This window comes from Cervus elaphus, chromosome 12 (genome assembly GCF_910594005.1).
Source record: "Cervus elaphus chromosome 12, mCerEla1.1, whole genome shotgun sequence".
In the NCBI taxonomy this organism is placed as follows: Eukaryota; Metazoa; Chordata; class Mammalia; order Artiodactyla; family Cervidae; genus Cervus; species Cervus elaphus.
The window spans coordinates 97672147-97691961 of record NC_057826.1 but is presented as its reverse complement, the minus strand read 5'-3'; the positions used below and the strand labels follow the sequence as shown (position 1 = coordinate 97691961).

Below are 19815 nucleotides of genomic sequence, written 5' to 3'. Positions count from 1 at the left end.
GTCACTCTGGAGAGGGAACAAAAAAGAAAGTGATAAATTGGCATCGATATGAAATGATTTCCAAGATACAGAATAAGCAAGGGGGGAAAAAAAGGGCAGGGGTAGTGGGTAGCAGCAGGCAATACACTCCCATTACATAAAAATACGATCAAAAATAGAAAATCAGAAATGGGAGACAGATATGTTTACTCTGTTCTTTAATAGTATTTGCATTTTTACCATGTTGTATTTGAAAAAAGCCCTTCAGATAATTGTCATGAGTGTCTTAAGTTCACAGAGTAATTTCAAATGTCCATTCAAGTTTCCAACAGATAGATTCTTGAAAAGCTCAGATGAGGACACTATTGTGCTAGGATGCATGCATGATAATTTATGAAAGATGTAATAGAATAATACGAGATGGATCATCCAAGTTCAAATGTTAGGATTACTACTGTGCTGTAACAGATACAGCCCAGGTCTTCAAGGCAAAGGCACTAGACATGCTTATAGCTGTGCATTTAAATGTAAGCCTTACCCACTACAATATTGTAAAGTAATTAGCCTCCAACTAATAAAAATAAATGAAAAAAAAATAAATGTAAGCCTTAAAGTATAGGAAATTGCACTGTAGATCATCAAGTGAAAGGAGGAAGACTTACGTAGGACCCACATATGTTTTTGGATTAGATGAAATAGAGAATAGTCACTTGTGTTGTTGGCAAGGAAACTGAGGCCCGAAGAGGTGAAATGATTTGCAACTGTAGCAAGTTCTGGAACCTGGAGGTTGTCTGGATGAGAATCAGTAGGCACTGTCTGGGAAAAGATTGATAAAATTGATAAAAATAGCTCTCACACCTACTGGGCACTTAATAGGCATTGTGAAGTTTTTGCATGTTTGTCCTCTCTAGGTCAGCTGAAGACAGGAAGGGAAGACATTAGTAAAAATTCTCATTTAAGGAAATTAGAAAAGGCATTCTAACCCAGAGTGTAACAACTATGTGGGTAGTTTTGGAGATGATTTCTAGAAAATTTAGGAAATTGTTAACTTTGTTTTAGAGAAAGTGTGACTATGACTTTCCTTCTTCAAACTGGTAAGTCAGAATTAGGTCATCTATTGAGGTGTGGTCCAAATCTGTGAGCCCACTTTCTCTTCACTGTAAGAATTCCCGCAACTGATGATATAAGCCTTGCATTGAGAAGGCATGTGGGACAGTGGCAGGAAAAAAAATGTATCTGATTTGAGTAGATTTGAATTCCTGGTCTAACTTGACTGTGACTTGTAACACATCATTCAGCATGGCTGAGCTTTCATCTCATTGTCCATGAAGTGAAGCAATTCTTTTGGTAAAAAGCTGTGAGGAAGGTAGGTGTTATCCTCATCTTACACATAAGGAAACTGTAGCTCAAAAACATTGAACACTTATTCAGAGTTACACAGATAGTAAGAGCAGCAGCAGAATTTGAACTGAAGTTTTTAGAATATAAAGGCACATCCTTGGAAAGTAAATGGAAAACAAAAAAGTGAAAAGTATTTTGAAAATAAGTATATGTCCTCTATTTTTCCACTATTGTGTGATTTCTTTACTTCACTAGATCTGCTGTTTCAGCAGGTATTTTTGAAGATAGTACATTTATAGAGTAGCAGCAAATCATTTTGTTTTTTATATCATCAAGTTGTTTACAGAAAATATTTAAGTTCTTTGGGACATTTTACCTAGCAAAGAGGGGAAATGACAGTAACTGTGTTAATTGCAAGGAACATTAGGTCCCAGAGTCTGGGGTATGTTTGTTCAAGGTTGTCTTCCTTTGTTGACACCCTTTTCTATTCTGCCTTGAAGCTAATGTTTATTTTCATTCTGTAAAAAATGTCTTAATATATGGAAGACTGGTTAGATTTTCTCTAAAAAGTTAATGTTTCCACTCTTTCTGGGAGTGTTTAGCATTCCATGCATAGCTATCAAAATTAAAAAAGCAACCAAGGCTAAAGGTATACTGTATATTCCAGTTAAATAGCATAGCTTTAGTGAGTTACCATAAATGATATTTTTGTTCCCTTTACTTTCTCATTCAACAAGAATTAATTGAACACTTGTTTGTCATAAGACTTGTGATGTTGTAATTAATAATAATTAATCATTTGGCCTTCCAAATGATGGGAAATTAATCATTTCCCCATTTCTGGCACAGAGCTCCTTAAACACTTGGAATTTGCTAAGTGATAAGAACTTTGAACGTGAAAGGAGCGTCATTTGTTACTCATAACAAGCCCCTTTTCACCACATCTGAGTTTATGGTGATGAGATGACTTCTGGGAAGCCCCAGACAAGGAGGGGTGCTAACTGCCAGGGGAACTAAATGTGAACAGAGGGTCAGAAACTTCTGTCTCATCTGGTGATGTCTGGGGAGGGGAGAGACGCTGGAGGTTGAATAAATCTCCCATGGCCAGTAATTTCATCAGTCATGCCTATTAATGAAGCCTCCCAAACCTAGAAAGGATAGGGTTCTGAGGGGTTGGTGAACATACAGATGTAGATGTGGGAAGAGTGGTGTACTTTCAGCATGGAAGGTCTCTGTCTCTTTCCATGTATCTTTGCCCTGTGCCTCTCTTCATCTGACTGTTTTTGAGTTACATCCTTTTACATGTAACAAATCAGGAATCTAGTAAGTAACTGAGGTCTGAGTTCTGTTAGCTAATTTAGGAGATTAATTTTAGAAGGGGGTCTTGGGAATCTATGATTGGTAGCCTGTTGGTCAGAAGCCTAGGTGACCACCTGGACTTGCAACAGGCATCTAAAGTGGAGGCAAGAACCTAGAGCCTGTTATACAGAGTGAAGTAAGTCAGAAGAAGAAAAACAAATTCTGCATAGTAACACATATATATGGAATCTAGAAAGATGGTACTGACTAACCTATGCGCAGGGCAGCAATAGAGACACAGACATGGAGAACAGACTTGTGGACACAGCAGGAGAAAGAGAGAGTAGGACAAATAGAGTAGCATCGAAACACATGCATTCAGTTCAGTTCAGTTCAGTCGCTCAGTCGTGTACGAATCTTTGCGACCCCATGGACTGCAGCACGCCAGGCCTCCCTGTCCATCACCAACTCCCGCAGTCTACTCAAACTCATGTCCATTAAGTCAGTGATGCCATCCAACCATCTCATCCTCTGTCGTCCCCTTCTCCTCCTGCCTTCAATCTTTCCCAGCATCAGGGGCTTTTCCAAGGAGTCAGCTCTTCGCATGAGGTGGCCAAAGGATTGGAGTTTCAGCTTCAGCATTAGTCCTTCCAATGAACACCCAGCTCTTATCTCCTTCAGGATGGACTGGTTGGATCTCCTTGCAGTCCAAGGGACTCTCAAGAGTCTTCTCCAACACCACAGTTCAAAAGCATCAATTCTTCGGTGCTCAGCTTTCTTCACAGTCCAACTCTCACATCCATACACGACCACGGGAAAAACCACAGCCTTGACTAGATGGACCTTTGTTGACAAAGTAATGTCTCTGCTTTTTAATATGCTGTCTAGGTTGGTCATAACTTTCCTTCCAAGGAGTAAGCGTCTTTTCATTTCATGGCTGCAATCACCATCTGCAGTGATTTTGGAGCGCAAAAATAAAGTCAGTCACTGTTTCCACTGTTTCCCCATCTATTTGCCATGAAGTGATGGGACCAGATGCCATAATCTTAGTTTTCTGAATGTTGAGTTTTAAGTTTTCACTTTCCCCTTTCACTTTCATCAAAAGGCTCTTTAGTTCTTCTTTGCTTTCTGCCATAAGTATGTTGTCATCTGCATATCTGAAGTTATTGATATTTCATCCAGTCCAGCATTTCTCATGAGATACTCTGCATATAACTTAAATAAGCAGGGTGACAGTATATGGCCTTGAATCTGTTTGTCACTTCCACTGTATAATTGTAAGGTATTTGATTTATGTCATACCTGAATGGTCTAGTGATTTTCCCTACATTCTTCAATTTAAGTCTGAAATTGGCAATAATGGAGTTCATGATCTGAGCCACAGTCAGCTCCCGATCTTGTTTTTGCTGACTGTATAGAGCTTCTTCATCTTTGGCTGCAAAGAATATAATCAATCTGATTTTGGTATTGACGTCTGGTGATGTCCACGTGTAGAGTCTTCTCTTGTGTTGTTGGAAGAGGGTGTTTGCTATGACCAGTGCATTCTCTTGGCAGAACTCTGTTAGACTTTGTCCTGCTTCATTCCGTACTCCAAGGCCAAATTTGCCTGTTACTCCAGGTGTTTCTTGACTTCCTACTTTTGTATTCCAGTCCCCTATAATGAAAAGGACATCTTTTTTGGATGTTAGTTCTAGAAGGTCTTGTAGGTCTTCATAGAACCGTTCAGCTTCAGTTTCTTCAGCATTACTGGTTGGGGCATAGACTTGGATTACTGTGATATTGAATGGTTTGCCTTGGAAACGAACAGAGATCATTCTGTCGCTTTTGAGATTGCATCCAAGTACTGCATTTTGGACTCTTTTGTTGACTATGATGGTTACTCCATTTCTTCTAAGGGATTCTTGCCCACAGTATTAGATATAATGGTCATCTGAGTTAAATTCACCCATTCCAGTCCATTTTAGTTCGCTGATTCCTAAAATGTCGATGTTTACTCTTGCCATCTCCTGTTTGACCACTTCCAGTTTGCCTTGATTCATGGACCTTGATTCATGGAGAAGGATAAGAGGCTTATGGAAGCTTCCTGATGAGAGAGACTGATGGGGGAAAACTGGGCCTTGTTCTGATAGGCAGGGCTTCTGGTGGCTCAGAAGGTAAAGTGTCTGCCTACAGTGCGGGAGACCCGGGTCCAATCCCTGGGTTGGGAGTATCTCCTGGAGAAGAAAATGGCAACCTACTCCAGTATTCTTGCCTAGAAAATCCCGTGGACAGAGGAGCCTGGTAGGCTACAGTCCATGGGGTCGCAAAGAGTCAGACATCACTGAGCAACTGCACTCACTCACTTGGTCAGTAAATCTTTAATCCAATTTTCTGGTGAAGCAGGGCTGTGTTCCCTCCCTGTTATTTACCTGGGGCCAAACTATGGTGGAGGAAGTGAAGATAATGGCGACCGCCCTCAAAAGGTCGCATGCATGCACTGCTACACCTGGTGCCCCTGACCCTGCAGCTGGCCACCGCCGACCCCTGCTTCTGCCAGAGACTCCTGGACACTCCCGGGCAAGTCTGGGTTAGTCTCTAGTGGGGTCACTGCTCCTTTCTCCTGGGTCCTGGTGTGCACACGAGGTTCTCTTTGTGCCCTCCCAGAGTCTGTTTCCCCGGTCCTGTGTGAGTTCTGGCAGCTCTATGTTGGGTTAACGGCGACCTCCTCCAAGACGGCTTATGCCGTGCTCAGGTCTGCTGCCCTCAGAGCCCCTGCCCCTGCAGCAGTCCACTGCTGACCCGTAGTTCACAGGAGACACCCAGACACAGTTCTGTCTCCGTCTTTGTGGGGTCTCTGGGTCCTGGTGCACATAAAGTTTGTTTGAGCCCTCTGAGAGTTTCTGTTGGGTATGGGGTTTGATTCTAAACGTGATTCCGCCCCTCCTACCGTTGTGCGGGGGCTTCTCCTTTGCCCTTGGATGTGGGGTATCTCCACAGTCGCTCCAGCTCCACAGAGCTGCATATACATTACCGTATGTAAAGTGGGTACGCAGTGGGAATTTGCTATATAACACAGAGAGTTCAACCTGGTCCTCTGTGACAACCTGGCGGGGTGGGGTGGGCTGGGATGGGAGGTGGGAAGGAGGTTCAAGAGGGAGGAGACAGATGTTATACCTGTGGCTGATTCATGCTGATATAAGACAGAAACCAATGCAACATTGTAAAGCAATTATTCTACAATTAAAAATAAAGAAGGGGGCAGTCTTATGGGGCTGAGCCCTTAACCTGTTTGTTCTGATGCTACCCACGTAGATAGTATCAGGACAGAGTTGAATTTCAGGATATCCTGGATTTCAGGATATTTCAGGATAATTTCAGTGTCTGCTGAAAATTGAAGAATTACTTGATAGTGTTGGAAAAAACACCCAGTACAGACCCTGTTCCATGGAGCAAGACTTGTCCCTGATCTGGAGGAACTTCATCATATAAAAAGAATATAACAATTATTTAGCACTTGCTAAATGACAAGCACTATCTAAATACTTTCTAGAAATTATCTGTTGATGGGTGGAGCTGTGTTCCCTCCCTGCTATTTTCCTGGGGCCAAACTACGGTGGAGGTAATGAAGATAATGGTGACCTCCCTCAAAAGGTCTCATGCACGCATGCTACAGTCTGTGCCCCCAGCCCTGCAGCAGGCCACCGCCAACCCATGCCTCTGTCAGAGACTCCCGGACATCCACAGGCAAGTCTCCTGTGGGGTCACTGTTCCTTCCTCCTGGGTCCTAGTGCACAAGGCTGTGTTGTGCCCTCCAAGAGTCTGTTTCCCAGTCCTGTGTAAGTTCTGGCAGCTCTATGCTGGGGTTAATGCTGACCTCCTCCAAGAGGACTTACACCATACCCACACCCAGAGCCCCTGTCCCTGCGGCAGACCATTGCCGACCCGCACCTCCACAGGAGACGCACAAACACAATTCTGTCTCAGTCTCTGTGGGGCCCCTGGATCCTGGTGTGCGCAAGGTTTGTTTGAGCCCTCATGGGATGGAGAAACAGTGGAAACAGTGGCGGACTTTATTTTTCTGGGCTCCAAAATCACTGCAGATGGTGACTGCAGCCATGAAATTAAAAGATGCTTGCTCCCTGGAAGAAAAGTTGTGACCAACCTAGACAGCATATTAAAAAGCAGAGACATTACTTTGCCAACAAAGGTCCGTCTAGTCAAGGCTGTGGTTTTTCCCGTGGTTGTGTATGGATGTGAGAGTTGGACTGTAAAGAAAGCTGAGCACCGAAGAATTGAAGATTTTGAACTGTGGTGTTGGAGAAGACTCTTGAGAGTCTCTTGGACTGCAAGGAGATCCAACCAGTCCATCCTAAAGGAGATCAGTCCAGGGTGTTCATTGGACGGACTGATGTTGAAGCTGAAACTCCAATCCTTTGGCCACCTGATACAAAGAGCTGACTCATTGGAAAAGCCCCTGATGCTGGGAAAGATTGAAGGCAGGAGGAGAAGGGGACGACAGAGGATGAGATGGTTGGACGGCATCACCAACTCAATGGACATGAGTTTGAGTAAACTCCAGGAGTTGGTGATGGACAGGGAGGCCTGGCGTCCCTGCAGTCCATGGGGTCACAGAGAGTCGGACACGACTGAGTGACTGAACTGAACTAAACTGAGAAATTATCTAATGTAATACTCATATCCACTATATAAGGAGTTTGCTATATCTCCATTTTATAGATGAGCAAACTGAGTTGCAAAGAGATTTAATAACTTGTCAAAGATCACACAGTGGGCTAATTGGCCTAGCTAGAAACGAATCTGAGTTTGTAAGACTTGTATGCTTAACCACTTTGTCAGACCAAAGAGGTAAAAGACGTACCAAAATCAGGCACGTTGTGGAGTGGAGCACTTTCTATTGCAAGTGTCCAGGAAGGTAGTTTGCTTATGACTAAAGGTATGGTCTATGATACTGTTATGAAGGAAGCAAATTCTGAAGGACTGGTGGCCTGGGACAGAAGATTTCAGCTCCTGACTAGGAGGGGATGCTGGAGGGTTTTCTCAGGGTTCTGTTGACCCAGGACGTTTTGATAGACTAGATTTCCAGAATCTCTTTCCTGGAAGGAGCCTGCCTGTGATAATAGGCTTGCCCCTTCCCAATGGACTTTTTCCTGTTTTCCAAAAGAAAAGTAGTCATTTTTCCCACTCAGAATCTGTTATACTGTTTTGTGTTTAAATGTTCAACCTCCTGGGCTGATGTTGGAAAAGTAAGACGACCTTGATTATCCAGTGACACACCCTCGTATGTCATTTTCTCACTTTGAGTTTCCGCAGAATTGATGAAGGACCCAATTGATTTGCCATCTAATAGAGAATTTGAAATACTTTTAGATAACATATCACTACTTGTAGAGTTATAGGTTTACATGTAACTTGGAAGTTCTTTGGGACACTGGTGATGTCCTTACGACAGTACTTAACAGAATAATATAAACCTCTACTTAATGTGAACAAGAAAATCTATTCAAATAAAAATAAGACTAGAATTGTTGCTAAACTGTTTTATTTTAGCACAAAATAATATTCTTGAATGGGTATGATCCAGGTTAATCATGGAGAAAACAAGACTATCCTGTTTATCTTATTAAGAATTACTTTTCAATAAAAACTTACTTTTTACATTTAATAATTACTTATCAGCATTGATGTGGTATAGCATGCTGTTAGTAACTGTAATGATAACTTGGTTTAGAAAAAATATTTACCATGTCGAGCTTTATGGTCATGGGAAATAAACCTTTTACTTTATTTCTATTTTTCTGTCACAAAAATAAGATATAGTGATGAATAAATACTTTCAAGCATAAAATATTACTTTGGGATATATTTTTGCAGAGGAGATGAAATTGAATTGCAACTACAAGGAGAATAAAAGATTGCTGTGAAATTTTCAACTGATAAGCTCATTTCATGTATTTTTATTTGCTTATTTTTGTAATTAAAAATGTTTTTTTAATTGGAGTACGATTAATTTGCAGTGCACTGTTAGTTTCTGGTGTGCAACGATGTGAATCAGCTGTAACACACACACGCATATCCCCTCCCTCTATACCCCGTCCACCCCTCTAGGTCATTTCATGTATTTTTAAAATGAATGACTGTGGATATCAAAGTTCAATGGTATTTTATTACACTGGATATATTTAAGAGAGTCATGAAACAGTTTCACTTAATTAATTTTTTGTTTAATATTTTTTATGAAGTACTGTTGATTCACAATGTTGTGTTAATCTGTACTTATAGCAGAGTGATTCAGTTCTGTGTGTGTGTTCTTTTTAAAAATATTCTTTTCCATAATGGTTTATCATAGGATATTTAATACCATTCTCTGCTATACAATAGGACGTTGTTTACTCATTATGTGTCTTCAAGTTTGCATCTGCTAACCTTAACCTCGCCTACTTCATACCTCCCCAGCCCCCTCCCTGTTGGCAACCACCAGTCTGTTCTCTGTGAATAAAGAGACTCAAAAGTTATATCTTTTTATTAAAAACTTTTAAAACATTATTTTAATTTAATATTGTGTTAGTTTCTGTCATACATGAACATGAATCAGACATAAGTATAAGTAAAAACAGTTACATTTTAAAATGTCGGTATTTACTATATGTTGCAAATGACATCCTTTTGATACTCTTTAAGCTTCTGATGCAAAATGTTAGATATCATCTTAAAAACATGCACTGAGTGAATCATTTTCCAAATTCTTTTAGTGAGTACTTGTGTAAAAAGTTTGAAGAACACTGAGTTAAGGCCTCCTAGATATGAGCTCAACTATGGAAAAACCAGACAAACCAAAAATGTTCTCAATTTTGCCTTAGCAAAATAAACCTTTTAAAAGTGATCTTTACATACAATTATACGTATTTTGTGTTTGTATATACTTTATATGGGGCTTCCCAAGTGGCACAGTTGTAAAGAATCTGCCTGTCAATGCATGAGACACAGGGGATGCAGGTTCGATCTCTGGGTTGGGAAGATCCCCTGGGATAGGAAATGGCAACCCACTCCAGTATTCTTGCCTGGCAAACTCCATGGATAGAAGAACCTGGCGGGCTATAGTCTATGGGCTTACAAGGAGTCAGAAGTGACTGAGCATAAACACCCTTTATATACCACTGTAATGACATCAAATAAAACCTCTAAAGCAGTGGTCTAGCACACTCTTCCGGAGAAGGCAATGGCACCCCACTCCAGTACTCTTGCCTGGAAAATCCCATGGACGGAGGAGCCTGGTGGGCTGCAGTCCGTGGGATTGCTAAGAGTCAGACACAACTGAGCGACTTCACTTTCACTTTTCACTTTGATGCATTGGAGAAGGAAATGGCAACCCACTCCAGTGTTCTTGCCTGGAGAATCCCAGGGATGGGGGAGCCTGGTGGGCTGCCGTCTATGGGGTCGCACAGAGTCAGACACGACTGAAGCGACTTAGCAGCAGCAGGAGCAGCAGCACACGCTTCTGGAACAGAACCAACTTTGTGTCTGGTGTGGAACTGTTCACCTGCCCTAGACCAACTGAGCATAAATGAGGGGCCTGAGAAAAGATGGCTGGAGAAGGTTTGCTCTAAACCGTGTGGCCCTGCTGGTGGCCACCGGGGAGGGGGAGTGGGAGAGCAGCGCCCGGATAGGATGTGAGCATTTATTCAGTTCTCCTCCGTCATACTGTGCTCTCATATCACAGGAAGAAAAACTTGGAGACTAAGAGCTTTGCCACACCTCTCGCTTCCAGACAACCATTCACAGAGCCGTGTTGGCACTGGCCCTGGGACGGCTGAGAGGAGAGATAGGCACCCCTCTGCTGTTAGCATGGCTGGCAGCCCCCCCAGCATACACAGGTGTGGATCACAGGTCCTCCAGGTAGTACAGCCCCTTTGTTCAACTCTGAGGGCCTAAGGAGAAAACAGATGCTCGGACGTGCCTGTTTGGGTTTTGAAGCAGTGTTCTGATCTACAAAGAAGGATGTTGGCGCCCACCTCTTGGTGTGTGTGCCTTGGTAGCTTGGGCAGAGGATGAAATGCCTTCGTCTTTCCCTCTCCCAGGCTGACCGTGTTGGTCACGAGGGAAGCAGAGGGGTCCAGGAGCGCGCTGGGTCGGGGAGGGAGAGACTGGGAGCAGACCAACCCGGGGAGGGATCTTTCCTGCACAGACGTATTTTCCCAGCAGCTTTCTCATCCACACCCACTCTTTATTATCTACCCTCCAGCTTTCTAGCAGAATGCTTTGTTTGATCTTGCAGTTGACATGTAGCAAAATCAGCCTTAAAAGTCTGTATGTTTGTTGTAAAGAGGTAACTGTATTTAAATACCACCCTTAGGACTTTTGAATGCAGAAACATAAAGGCAGGGGTCTGGCTGCCTCTTTGGGATGAAGGGACTGAGGTCAGGCATTTGAACTTTAAAGAATTAGCCACTGTACACTGAAATACTTTTTATTTTCCAAATCATGTGTTTTGAAATTTAATTGCATTGTACATAATTTAATGAATATCAGTTTTGGCAAATATAAAACCTTTCCTGATGATAGGAAAAAAATATATATATATAAAGTTTCCATGGCCATTTTACTGTTTGTAATTTGTGATGTTAGAAAAATACATTTTGCCAAGTTGTTCTGTCATCTGCCATTTTTTCCCGTAGTACCCAGTTTATAAAGTTCAAAAACCAAAGCAAGGTGATTTTATACTATCAGTGTGAGAACTAGAGTTAAAATATATTTCCAGTTACTGAAATTCTTAATTCATAAATTAAGAATTAAGAATTCATTCTGAGTTCATCCTCCATGCCCACTCTAAATTCAAAGCAGTGGCAACATTTAAGTAACATCAGACATTTAAACTAAGGTTGGCAGGTCTCAAATTGAGCCATGAACTTTGGTGTTGGTGGTTTAGTCGCTACGTCGTGTCCGACTCTTGTGACCCCATGGACAGTAGCCTGTCAGGCTCCTCTGTCCATGGGATTCTCCAGGCAAGAATACTGGAGTGGGTTGCCATTTTCTTCTCCAGGGTATCTTCCCAACCCAGGGATCAAACTCAGGTCTTCTGTATTGCAGGCAGATTCTTTATTGACTGAGCTATGAGGGACCTTGTGAGACTCATAATACTATTTACATGCAAAGTGTTTTTGTAATTGAGCATCCCCATGTGAATTCAGTACCTCACCTTGAAATCTGGACATCACAGGGTGACTTTTAAGAATCTCCCCCAGATCAAACAGCTAAACAGACCCTGCGAACGTTGGTTCTGTTTCTGACAGCTGCTCTTCCTGCATGGAAGGCGAGGGTCGCTTAAGATGAGGGCACTGAACTGTGAACAGAGCCAAACTGCACAATAGCGTGGTCATGGTCTGCTGCACACGGGCTGAAATCATCTGCATGTGGGGTGTTAAAGGCTGAACAGATGAGCCCATGGAACGCCGAACAGTGGGCTGCAGTGCTGCCTGGCCCGTAGGGAATCGTGTGGGCCCATGCCACACTGTAGCGTTTAACAGCCCAGAGACAAAGCAGTCACAGATCATGAGCTAGATTTGGCTCCTTAATAAACTGTAGCAGTCTCCTCATAAACTTATTCTTCTACCTGTGACCAAGTCTCATGAGTAAAACCCTTGGGCTTTTGGGGGAGGGGGGTTACCACACCATGTGGCATGCGGGATCTCGGTTCCCTGACCAGGAATGGAACCCATGCCCCCTGCAGTGGAAAGACAGAGTCTTAAACACTTGACTTCCAGGGAAGTCCCAGGCCTTTGTCTTTTTATGTGAATGATATGTAAGTTGAACTGGATGCTTCTAATTCTAAATGACCTTGCTAGACTTAATATGTTATGTAAAACAAAATACAGATTTACTTAGGAGCCTTGGTAATCATATGTGGATAACTGACTTTTGTTGTAGGTCAACTGCTGCTTTCTTTTAAAAGACTAGAAAAGAGTAGCATGCTGTAGCTGAAGGCTGCCGTAAAGCCCTGAGAAGTAGCCCAGGCTTGTAGGGTATGGCTGCGTGTCGTCTCGTCTCCTGCATTTTCCATCCTGCCACATCCAGATTTTTTTTGTCTTAGTTTTGACACTTTTTAAACCTAACATTATTATCCTCAATTTTCCCTTCTAGTGGGAAAAAATAGCAGAAACAGAAAGACATCCTCTATAATAACAGACCGTCACTGAATACTCACCATGTATAAAACACTGTGCTGGAAACGACGGGGCCTCAGTGATACGCCCTTCATTTTATTAAGAGTTTGAGGCCTTATTCACTTTTATTAGTAATTTTATTGTGTGTATTATAAATATTTTTTGAAATACATATGTGGCCATTTGTGTTTCTGGATATTTTAGATGGAAAACAACTATTTGCCCTTCTCTAAAAGAAAGAGTTGCCCCACATGGAGTGATTTGTATAGTGAAGGAAAACTGCCCTTAATGTTTTATTTCTTGACATGAGAAGTAGTTTAATAGCGGTTCACTTTATAATAATTTGTTAAACAGTTCACATGTGTATGTTATATTCTTTTCTGGTGGTCTGTTATAATTTACAATGAAACAAGAGTGTTGAAAACAATTTCTCCAGTCTCAAAATTTCTTCTGGAACAATGCCTAAAATTCTGTTGTTATCAATTAATTATTTTAGTTAATATTTGGCTTCTCCTTTTTGTCTTTAAAATGCAACTGTTTTGTGACCAGTTAATACATGAAGACATGAGCCCTTTAGTGTAGTTGGTTTGTCAGATCACCACTTCTCTGTAGTTCAAGAATCTGAGCTTATGTAAGAGGGCTGGTTCTGGAAGGTAGGATAATGAGGGGAGGAAGAGTTTTGAAAAGGAAAGCAGTTAGTGCATGTCAGCAAAATGGAAACTCGGTAAGCCTAAAGGATGCATAACCGTCTGTCTCACCTTTGCAGATTTCAGTAAGCAATATTTAATTAATTAGCTTTCTTCTTAAATGATAGTATGATTAAAAAAAAAAACTCACTCATTTGACGTAATTAGGACAATGGTTAAAATACAGTATTTTTAAAGTATAGTTATTACTTTCAAGTGCATATTTACTCACATAAAGCTAATAAGTATTGCCTACTTAGAGTTTTTAAAGAACCCTAAATTCATGAATAAAAAGAGTCATATAGGTATGGATATTACATGAATGGATACTTCAGAAAATCTCCCTGTAAGTTAAGGCTTGTAAGTAGCTTTTTTTTTTTACAGTTTTCCTAGTAAGGCTTTTACACTTCAGGCTTCTCCAGTTCACATACTTAAAGAGGAGGGAAATGCATATAAATAGATTTTTTGGGGGTTAGTAGTATGCTATTTTGAATATAAAAAAACCATAAATTAAATTGGATTACCCTATCTAGTTACTATGTGTTTGAGTGTGTTATATGGCTGTTATGTTAGTAAAATAGTCTTGTCAGTGAAGCAGTTTATTTTGAAGACATTTGCCTATTGTGTTAGTCATTGTCTTAGAGAGCTTGTGTGTGATTTTTTTCCCTGAAATTCTTTGAGAAAACCATAGATCTATGTTTGACCTCAAAAATTATGACTTAGGTATTGTGAATAACCAAATGTTGGTTTCTTTAAGGAAGTACATATACATATATAGTTTGAAAATTTTCTATTTGAAAATATTCCTCAGTTTTTGGCCTGCCTGTTTATTAAGCTTTTGCAAGCTTGGCAAAGAGACTCAGTGAAAGTGATCAAGCAGCCTCACTTTCCCCAAGGCTGTTAGACTAAGAAAAGCCTGCTCAGCAGTATTACGGTTACCAGGGCTAGGGAGAGGAAGACTGGGATAAATTGGGAGATTGGGATTGACAGATACACACCACTATGTGTAAAATAAATAAATAATAAGGAACTACCGTGTAGCACAAGGACTCTCCTCAATACTCTGTAATGACCTACATGAGAAAAGAATCTAAGAAAGCCTGGTGTATGTATGTGTAACTGATTCACTTTGCTGAACAGCAGAAATAACACAACATTGTAAATCAACTATACTCTAATGAAAATTTTAAAATCAAACCACAACAAAAGACAAACAACAAAACACCAAAAAAAAAAACCCCCCCCCCAAAACCAAAAGGGGACTGACTGCTCCGTCAAAAGTGACAAGATTTGAAGCAAACCCAGGTTTATTCACCAGCTAGCTGCACAGGACTTCAGTTTAAGCGAAGCCTGCTTTCACTCGCGGCTTCTTCCACTGCTGTTATTGCCAGTGGCATTTGGGCTGGTTTCCTGCTGTGCCCCCATCTTCCCCCCGCCTGGGAAACAGCCCTGTGAATTTCCTTATACGTATAGGAGATATATATATACATATACATATATATATATATATATATATATAAAGGGTGTGTGAATTTCCCTTATATTATAAATTAGTAATACCAGCTTAGAACAATGCTGCATTTAAAAAACATATATTTAAAACTATAAAAAAATATTGATATGGGGACACATCAGCTGTCTGGGGCACAAATGCATTAATCCCTCTTGTCACTGTCTCAGGGCCATATCACACAGAGTTCCCACTTTTGAGAAGCAGCTCCATAAATCTGCGCCTGCAATTTTGGGAATATGCCCTTGTGATTTTTATTAAGGGTTATGGCAAAATAGACAGTGACTGGCCACTCCAGTGTCTGATAGCATTGGGAGTTGTTCAGGGGGAGTTGGTTGTGTCCCGTTCATCCGACCATACTCTTCTCTAATGCCTGAATTCTGAATGTTGCTCCCGTGTGAGCTTACGTTTAATGCCACGTATCTTCAGGTTCACCTTTTCACTTCAGGATTCCAAAACTGGAACAAAATTCAGGTATTGAATCCATGTCAAACTGCTCATAATAATAGTTTATGGAGCGCTTATTTGAAACCCCTGTTTGCTTTCTGTGTCTAAGGTGTATCCATTAATGTTTATCACTCCTAATGAGTAGCCAAAGCTGCATCCCAGTGTCCTGGAGAGAATTGCCAACTTCAGGGTGCTCACGCATTTCTCTTGCTATCTCTCAAGGTTGGTTGCCCTTGACAGAGAGTTCTTCTCTTAGTTGACGATTACATGTTTTCCTCATTGGGCATTCTTTTCACTTATCTTCCAAAGAGTCTGTTTCTCCCAGTGTGCCCTTAATTTTCACTGGCTCCCGAGGATGAGGCGCAGGTGGCCATGGAAGGCTGTGCGTTGTGGTGGTTTTGAGCTAATTCTCAGGAGCCAGACTGGTGGGTTTTAAAGCTGGGCCCTCGCTCATGAGCTGTGGGACCTTGGCAAACTCCTGTTTTTCTTGTCTTTAAAATGGGAAAAATCTTAGTATAGTAGAGGATTATTTTGAGGATTATATGAGTAAATAGACCAGAAGTACTTAGGAAAGCTTGGTGGCTCAGATGGTAAAGAATCTGCCTACAATGCAGGAGACCTGGGTTTGATCCCTGGAGAAGGGAATGGCAACCCACTCCAGTATTCTTGACTGGAGAATCCCAAAGACAGAGGGTCCATGGGGTCGCAAAAGAACTGGACACAACTGAGCGATTTTCACTTGGGACAGCACCCACCACATAGTAAGTGCTCAGTAAGTATCAGCTCTTATTGGTATTACAGACTTACCTTAGAACTTGAAAACTGTTAGCGGTGATTGTACTTTGGATTGAAGGACTTGACCCGTGAACACACAAGGTGGCTTTCTGAGGAAGACCCAGCTGCCTGCCACACAGCTGAACAAGGACTGCAGGCATCCGTCCTCCCAGAGGAGGGGGCTCGTCATCGGCGCCTGTACCTCTCACCCCTGCGGGCTCATCAGCCTCTCTCCCAAGAGTGGGACCCAGATTTCCTGGATGGGCTTGGCTGCTGTGCTGGATTTGATCACAGTTTCCGTCGTTGTGTCTACTGGGGGTGCCCTCTGCTGGTCCGTCTAGCATGTGTGCAAATCTGGGGAATAACAGCTTTTAAAAAGTTAGTTTTAGCCTTTTAGGGATGTTTACATTAAAAAACACATTTGAAAACGTTTTTTTTAAAAATGTGAGTGATACAAATCACATCTATATGAGTCTGTTTTTGCCATTTGCATTATGAGTTGGTGTATTTTCAGGTCTGAAATATTTGGGGTAGGTTTGATTGAGAATGAGGGTTGTCAATGGCGTGCCAAGAAACAGTAATTTTTTCACAACATAGTTGTCAAAAACCGATTGGAATGGCTTACATTCCAGTATAATAGTACTAAATATCTTAGATTCTTATTTAACGGTTTAAAGAATATCCGTGATGTGGGAACTTTGTAAACACTGAAGTCTCAAAATGTCCTATTTTAAAATGGTGCCATAACCTAGACCTCTTGGACATTGTTATGTTCAGGGTTTAGTACATTTCAGGAAATATTATCTCAGATTTATTGAGCAATTCATTATATATTTAGAATTATATTTTACCAATACAGTGTGCCATGATGTCCCTAAGTTTACATTAAGAAATGTTTTTTCTGTTTCTTTTGTGTTTTTCTGACCACTGCCTCCTTTTTTTTTTTCTTCTCCACTCTCTTTCTTTCCTCTACTTTGCTACTAGGATCAAACAGCATGAATCGGGTAACTGCAAATATGGAAAATGGAGAAAATGAAGGAACAACTAAAATTATCGCACCTTCACCAATAAAAAGGTCAGTCAGTTAACTGAAAGGACACACTGCTATCTGCTGTCACAGAAATGCTTTTTATCTTTTGTCAAGGTTAAGAAGCACTCTGGTAATTAACTGGTACTTTTAATGAAAATTATCTATGGGCCAAAGAATGCTTTAAAATGCCAGTAAAATGTAAAGAATCAGGAGGTGTCCCTCTCATTTGAAGGAAATGCTCCTGCTGTCGTAGCACGATGAAGTTATAGATAGTCTGTGGTCTGCCTTCTCCACAACACAGCGAAAATCCCTTGTGATTTTTTTAAATGGCATGATATAATGGACTAACTCAGAGGGACCTGGGAAGTAAAGTAGATAGTATTCATGTTTAATGTACTGCGTTCATTATAGCAGTGCACTGAACTGTGGCCCTGGAAAGAGGGTTTATAGCGTTTAGAGGTGCAGGGTTTCAGAAGGCAGTGATTGCATATGTATGATGTTATCATGGTCCTCTGCATCAATTTTCCCTGCAGCATCCCCCAGCGGAAAGACCTTCTCTTAATGTGTTATGTGGATTGTTTCCCTGAAAGATCAGCCTTGTTCTCTCTTCAGACACTGTTTCAGCGTCACTTTTTCCTATCTCCAATTATGTTCATGGAACAGGATGTTGCACATACAATGAGCTCTCTATAGAGAGCACAGTTTCGCTATAGAGAGTGCTCCATATGCATTGTGGAGAAGTCCAAGCAGTCGGAAATATGTGACCTTGAGAAACTTCTTAGATCATCTACTCCATCTTTTGTTAGTAAATAATGGTGTTTTCATTCAATTAGAGTGTTCCTACTTGGAGAAATATAGTGTATGATTTCTCAGCAAAATAATTCTAAGTTATGAAATTTCTCAGAGTTGCAATGTTTTCCCCAAGGTTTTGCCTTCATTTTCTTTTGTACAGATTCATCCTGTATGGATTCTCTTTTTGGAATGATAAGTTCTTTGCTTTCACGTACGCTTTCTTCCTCTTTTCTCTTTTTGCATTCTTGTTTTAATTGGTTGATAACTGCTTTACAGTATTGTGTTGCTTCTGCAGTACAACAGCAAGAACCAGCCATAAGTATTCGCCCTCCCCTGTGGGCCTTCCTCCCGTTCCCTGCCATCCCATCCCAGCCCTGGACTGGGCTCCCTGTGTTACATAGCAGCTTTCTACTCGCTGTTTTATACTAGCATTGCTTGCACTTTCATTTACTGTGCTTCTCTTAGCCTCATAGTTGTGGCTAGAGAGTCAGCTGAATCTGTATGTACAGGGTATGCTTATGGTAAGTCTGACATAAGAACGGCCATCTTGCATGAAATTCAGATCCTAAGTCTTTTTAGAGCGTATGGAAGGAGTTCAGTCCACTCCACAACTGCATTCTTGCCGATAGGACTGATACCTGAAGGACTGCCAAATTCTCCCACTCAAGCTCCGGATGAGAAGTAGCTCAGAGACGGCATTCAGTTAATTTGCCCCCTGGGATTTCATTCTGCTGCTGCTGTCTCAGTTCCTCGCTCATCTCCCTGCTGCACCGCTCAATCTCCCTTTCTCTTTTCTCTCTGATTTATTAAGCACACTCAGACTTTCTACTGTATCTTTCTACATGCCGTATTTATTACTTTTCCTCCTTTCAAAATTAAAGTTTTACTTTAAAAATTTGATCTTCCAAATGTTTTTAAATCTTTTTAAGAATAACATAAATAAAATATACCTACTGTCTATCAACACTTGTGCTCTCTAACACGCGTTTGTCAAATATCTAATTTTTTAGGCTTTATAACTCCCTAGATGAATATCATATACTAGGGTACAAGTTTATTTCCATTTTTTTAAATGACCTTGTCATTTTTTCTCTCCTCTTTCTTTGCTGTTACAAAGAACTCTATGACTGTATTCCAGGACAACTAAATAGAGGATTCCTCAGTGACCTGGGGTTAAACGTGGATTGGGAGTTAAGTAGCTCTGTCTTCCTCTGAAGTGGAGGCTCCCAGGGAAGTGAGAGGTGACACACCCTCTCGCCTCCCCTGGGGACCGGAGGCTTTTGATGAGCCCCTGCCTTGTGTCTCCCAGTGTTTCTCAAACAGTTTGTCTAGGTTGAATAACAACTCAGTTATATTTACATTCTTAGGACAGAAAGATGATACTAGGTCAGGAAATAAGATTTGAAAGTCATTCTGATTTGGAAGGATGAAGCCAAGATACGGCGGAAGCTGGGGGCAGAGAAGGTCAGTTCGGGTGGCTTGAACCTGCCCAGAGCTGACCGGCCTGCACAAATTCAGACCCAGATCCAAAGCCAGCGGTCTCTAACCACTGCTGAAAGAGGGAGCCAGCCACACGAGCCAGAATATTCAACTTTCCTTTCTTGTCAGCCTTGTGTTTTTGGCTTGCTGGTTCCCCCTATTTTTTATCCTGCCAGAATTCTCCAGGCCAAAATACTGGTGTGCGTATCCTTTCCCTTCTCCAGGGGATCCTCCCAACCCAGGGTTTGAACCCAGGTCTCCCTCATTGCAGGTGGACTCTAGAAAGCTGCTTTTAACAATTGATGACTTGGCATGTAGTTG

At 41.4% G+C, this 19815-nt stretch overlaps 1 protein-coding gene across 4 annotated transcripts in view; it reads left to right on the top strand.

Moving 5' to 3' along the window:
- Positions 1-19815, top strand: part of EPB41L4A (erythrocyte membrane protein band 4.1 like 4A) — a 267439-nt gene that overhangs the window by 198876 nt on the left and 48748 nt on the right. For all 4 annotated transcript variants that reach the window (XM_043920178.1, XM_043920176.1, XM_043920177.1 and 1 more), the window contains exon 13: positions 17178-17268. In XM_043920178.1, the coding sequence (XP_043776113.1) occupies positions 17178-17268 (91 nt within the window). The remainder of the gene's footprint in view (positions 1-17177; positions 17269-19815) is intronic.